This window comes from Haliaeetus leucocephalus, unplaced genomic scaffold (assembly GCF_000737465.1).
Source record: "Haliaeetus leucocephalus isolate CR32 unplaced genomic scaffold, Haliaeetus_leucocephalus-4.0 Scaffold227, whole genome shotgun sequence".
Classification (NCBI taxonomy): Eukaryota; Metazoa; Chordata; class Aves; order Accipitriformes; family Accipitridae; genus Haliaeetus; species Haliaeetus leucocephalus.
The window spans coordinates 205,634-210,478 of record NW_010972663.1 but is presented as its reverse complement, the minus strand read 5'-3'; the positions used below and the strand labels follow the sequence as shown (position 1 = coordinate 210,478).

General features: G+C 62.0%; 1 protein-coding gene across 1 annotated transcript; it reads right to left on the bottom strand.

The window, feature by feature from the left end:
- Nucleotides 1–1,000: 1,000 nt before the first annotated feature.
- On the bottom strand, nucleotides 1,001–3,730 carry LOC104831543 (cytochrome P450 2H2-like). The gene is made up of 8 exons (XM_010567192.1): nucleotides 3,554–3,730; nucleotides 3,144–3,456; nucleotides 2,898–3,058; nucleotides 2,557–2,733; nucleotides 2,175–2,316; nucleotides 1,894–2,081; nucleotides 1,270–1,411; nucleotides 1,001–1,182 (listed from the first exon to the last, which is right to left on the bottom strand). Exons 1-8 carry the CDS (start codon nucleotides 3,728–3,730, stop codon nucleotides 1,001–1,003), a joined length of 1,482 nt encoding a protein of 493 aa, XP_010565494.1.
- Nucleotides 3,731–4,845: the final 1,115 nt, after the last annotated feature.

Genomic DNA, 4,845 nt, shown 5'->3' with positions numbered 1-4,845 from the left:
CCGCAGCATCCCTGGGGTGCTGCATCAGGTACTGCAGCATCCCTGGGGTACCGCAGCATCCCTTGGGTACCACATCAGGTACAGCAGCATCCCTGGGGTGCTGCATCAGGTACCGCAGCATCCCTGGGGTGCTGCATCAGGTACTGCAGCATCCCTGGGGTACCGCAGCATCCCTGGGGTACCATGTCAGGGCCCCCCATGTCCGCGGAGTGCTGCAGGAACCGTCTCCCTACCTGCTGTGGTCCCCCTGACCCCCTCTCCCTCTGCACCCAGGGCATGAATGTCATCCCGCTGCTCTGCACATCCCATTTTGACCCTAGCCAGTTTGCCAACCCCCAGGCCTTTGACCCCCGGCACTTTTTGGACGAGAATGGACGCTTCAAACGTAATGATGCCTTCATGGCCTTCTCCGCAGGTAAGGAGGAGGACCGGGGTGGGGGTGCGAGGCCACAGACCACCCCCAGCCTACTGGTAAGAGACGCTGATGGCCATTGCCTTGTAGGGAAACGCATGTGCTTCGGCGAAGGCCTGGCCATGATGGAGCTCTTCATCTTCCTCACCAGTATCCTCCAGCATTTCCAGCTGAAGGCGGAGGAGGACCGGGCCACCATTGACATCACCCCCGAATCCAGCGGGTTGGGGAACATCCCCCGACCCTATCGCCTCTCCCTCATTCCCCGTTGAAACCCCCCCGCCAAGTAAAGCCACCTCGCTTTCCCCCATGCATCCCATGTCTTTGCTTCCACAGGCTCGGGGGGGAACCCTGCTCCTGTTTGGGGTCACCGAGACTCCCCCTCCCAACTGGTCTCGTGTCATTCGCCCCCCCCCAGGGAGGGCTCTGAGGGGGACACAGAGCCACAGCTATGGGTTGCAGAGGCAAAGAGCTGTTTATGGGGGGGACAAGCCGTTATGCTGTGAAGGGGGGGGCAAATGCATTGAGGGAGGGGGAAGGTCTTCATTCTGGGGTGCGATGTGGCACCTCAGGGTTGGGGGGGGCACATCAGCAGGGGCAGAAGCAGAGCTCGAAGGGCCGGGGGATGTTCATGATGCCGCTGACGTCGGGATGCAGGTCGAGGTGGGGGCGGCCGGGGGGGTGCCGGAGCTGGAAGCGCTGCAGGATGGCGGTGAGGAAGAGGAAGAGCTGCGCCCGTGCCAGGCTCTCCCCCAGGCACATACGCTTCCCTGTGGTGAAAAGAGAGGGGGGGAGGTCACCTGGGTTGTCCCCCCTGCTCCCCAATGTAGGGCGGGGGGTCTTTATGTGCCACCCACCTGCAGAGAAGGGCAAGAAGGCTTCGCTTTTCTTGAACTCCCCCTTTTCATCCAAAAAGTGACGGGGGTCAAAGGCTTCAGGATTTTTGAAGTGGCGGGGGTCCTGCAGGGCTGAGCTCAGGATGGGGTAGATGGTGCAACCCTGGGAGGGGGACGCTGCGGGTGACCCCCCCAGCCTCCAACTGCGGCTTGCGTGGGGGCCGTAATCAATGCTTAACCACACCACGCCATCAGTAATCAAAAATCAGGGCTGTGCAAACACTAATCAATGATTAACGAGCAATTGATAAGCAAGGGCGAAGCAGGTTGTGCAATTAATAGTCAATTATTAAGTATGCGGCACCATTGGTAAGCACTGATGCAGCTTGTGGGTCAGTCGATCGATGATGAAGCACATCAGACGATCAATCAATGATTAACATGTGGACATGCAATCAATAAGCAGTAATGAAGGGCATCATGCAATTAATAGCCAATAATGCAGAACATCGTGCAGTTAAGAATGATTTCTAATCGATGGTATTGCTGAAGGGTCGTGCGATTGATGATCAATGATCGAGCAATGCAATCCGTGATTAATTGGGAGCGATTAATGAGGAATCAGCCTCGCCTAACGAGCGGCACCTTGGGGATGGTGAAGCCACCGAGCTGCGTATCCCACTTCGCCCTCCGGATGAAGCCAAGGGGGACGAGGTCGAGGAACCGCAACGTCTCGTGAAGGACAGCTTCGGTGTAGGGCATCGCGCCCCGGTCCTGCAGGCTGGGGCTCCGCTCCCTCCCCATCACCCGCTCAATCTCCTCCTGCACCTTCCCTGAGGAAGGCATTTGAGGGGGGGAAGGGGGGGGGGGGGGGGGAGGGTCTGTTCCCCCCCCCCGCTCCCAGCACCCATGGCCGTGCCCCCCACCTGCCACCTCGGGGTGCTCCAGCAGCAGCATCAGGCAGTAGCGGAGGGTGATGCTGGTGCTCTCTGTCCCGGCCATGAACATGTCAAACACCGTCACATACATGTTGTCCCGTCTGAAAGCCGTCCTGGGGTTCCCCTTCTCCTGGATTTTTTTGGGGGGGGACGGGACGGGACAGGAAAGAGGAGGGAGTTACACCCCTGCCTCTGCTCCAGCCAGCAGAGGAAAGTGTCCCCAGAATCCCAGGGTGGCCATGAAATCCCAGGTTCCTGTCTCCCCCCAGCCCCATGTTGTTTCCCCCCCCCGGCATGGCAGCCCACATTCTGGTGTCGTGTGTGTGTGTGTGTGTCCCCAACGTGATGCTCAGGGGTCCCCTCACGCCACCTGCTTCATCCTGCAGAGGAAAGCATCCACGAAATCCCGGGGTGCTCCGGAATCCAGGGTGGCCTCGTGCTCCGCCACTTTCCTAGCCAAAAATTTCTCAATGATAGAATTGTTCTGGAAGTAGGTTTGGTGGGGGCCGGGCAGGTGATTCATCAAGCTGGGCAGGATGGTGTAGAGCTGCCGGGAAAAAGCCAGGTGGCATGGATACCAGCGAGGTGCCATTGATTCCGGCGAGGCAGCACGATGCCGGCAAGGCGGTACGGTGCCGGTGAGTTGGCACGGCGTTGGCAAGGCCAGGGCCAGAGGGCCCCCTCCCCCCCTCCCCTGCCAAAACGTCTCACCTGCCCGGCGATGGAGCTCTCCAAGCGGAAATTTTCGGCAAGGCACCGGAGGATGCGGCGGTACTCTTCGTCACCATAGCTGAAGCGCTCACCGAAGAGGATGCGGCAGATGGTGTTGCCCACGGCTGCGCTCAGCAGCATGGCAGGGTTGAAGGGCTGCCCTATGGCGGTGGGGATGGTGACGATGGCAGGGCCGGACCCCCCTCTCCAGCTCCACCACAATCCCACCGCGACCCTGCCGCCCACCTTTGGTCTGCGCCAGCTCCTGCAGCAGCAGCCCCATCTCCTCCTGGACCCACTCCTCCATGCTCCTCTTGCCCATGCCAAAATCCCGCAGCGTGGTGAGGGTGAAGCGCCGGGTCTGCACCCACATCTCCCCATTGCTCATGAAGATGCCGAGATCCTTGTTGTATTTTTCCGTCAACGGGAACCGACCCCGGTCGGTGAATTCATCCCCACGGTTCAGCAAAACCTCCCGCACCACCTCATAGCCGAAGACCACTACCACCCGCTCCGAGCCCAAGTGTAGGGTGAAGACGGGGCCGTACTTCTTGCTCAGCTGCGGCACAAAGCAACAAGCCCCCGCCCCGGTGTGGGTCACGGCACCCCGGGGGTCTTGGCATCGGCACCCCGGGGGTTTTGGCCCCCCCACTCACCTTGCAGAAGGTCTTGCAGGTGTTGGCAGCCCTGAGCTGCAGCAGGTTCCCGATGACCGGCAACGCCAGCGGCCCCGGCGGGTAATTTTGGCTCCGCCATTCCTTTTTCCACCCAGCCACAAGGGCCACGACCACCAGGATAAGGAGGATGGTGGTGACAGTGCCCACCGGCTCCATGGCTGCTGGTGCCTGGTTCGGCAGCGAGGAGCAAAGTCTGCCAGCACTGGCAAGGTCTCGGCAGCGCAGCTGGGGCTACCGGACAGTCGATGATCTTTGGGGATCTGCTCGCCGTGTGCGTCGGGGACCTGGAGCCAGGCCAGGGGGAGGGTGGGGGGAGCAAAGGGGACCCTGCCCTCCCCACACCGCGGTGGGTGCCAGCAGCCACCGGCACCCTGAGCACCCTCAGCTGTCCCTTCGCCTGTTGCAACCCCTGTCCCCTGGTCACAAAGCCCATCCCTTTGCTGGCAAACCATGTCCCCTTGCCAGGCACGCGGTGTCCTTGGCAGCCGGCGAGGTGCCGTTAGTTTCTCCTGGCTCCGGGTACAGGTTTTGCCCAGCCAGAGCACCGGGGGTCCTGCAGGCTTTGGACCCACCGGCCACCACTGGGGGAGGACCCCGATCCCTTGGGGGGACAGTTCTGACCCCTCTGTCCCAAAGCTGAGATGGGGAGAGGAGACCGGAGCCAAGGAGGAGGAGGAGGACGAAGGCCTGGCAGACCATGAGCCGTTGGCAACCCCTCTGCACAGCCTCAACGCCGGATCCGTCCCTTTGGGGCTTGGGCTTGGCTCAGGGCTTTGCGCGGCTTTGCACGCTTGGCTTGGGGCTTTGCATGGCTTTGTACCCTGATGGGACACAGGGCGCAGATGCGGTGCCTGTCCCCCCCACACCCCACGTCCCCCCAGGGTGGCACACCGTGTGCCCCCGAGATGATGCTTGGGGTCCTGGACCCCCCCCGTGCCACGGGAACTAGTGGGGGGTCACTATGAAAAGTGCCCATGGGGCACTAGAAAAGGGGCACAGGGGGCCACGGGAGTGCACACACACACCCTTACCCCCCCCCAGGGCCGCAGAGTCGGGCAGAGCCCGGAGGGGACAGGAGCGGCACCGGGGAGGGGACACAGGGACAGGGATCGCTGCCCCCCCCCCCCCGCACCCACCTCCCTTAACACCCCCCAGGAACAGCTCGGTGCTGCCCAGCCAGCTCAGGGCACGGCACGGCACAGCGCAGCATGGCGTGGTGCAGCGTGGCACGGCATGGCGTATCACGGTGCAGTATGGCATGGCATGGCACA

Coding starts and splice junctions, on each gene's coding strand:
- LOC104831543 (XM_010567192.1), bottom strand. CDS start 3,730: ATGGAGCCGGTGGGCACTGTCACCACCATCCTCCTTATCCTGGTGGTC. Junction 2,317..2,556: donor TCCTCTGCAGGATGAAGCAG/GTGGCGTGAGGG, acceptor AAAAAAATCCAG/GAGAAGGGGAACCCCAGGAC. Junction 1,412..1,893: donor GTGGCTTCACCATCCCCAAG/GTGCCGCTCGTT, acceptor TCCCCCTCCCAG/GGTTGCACCATCTACCCCAT.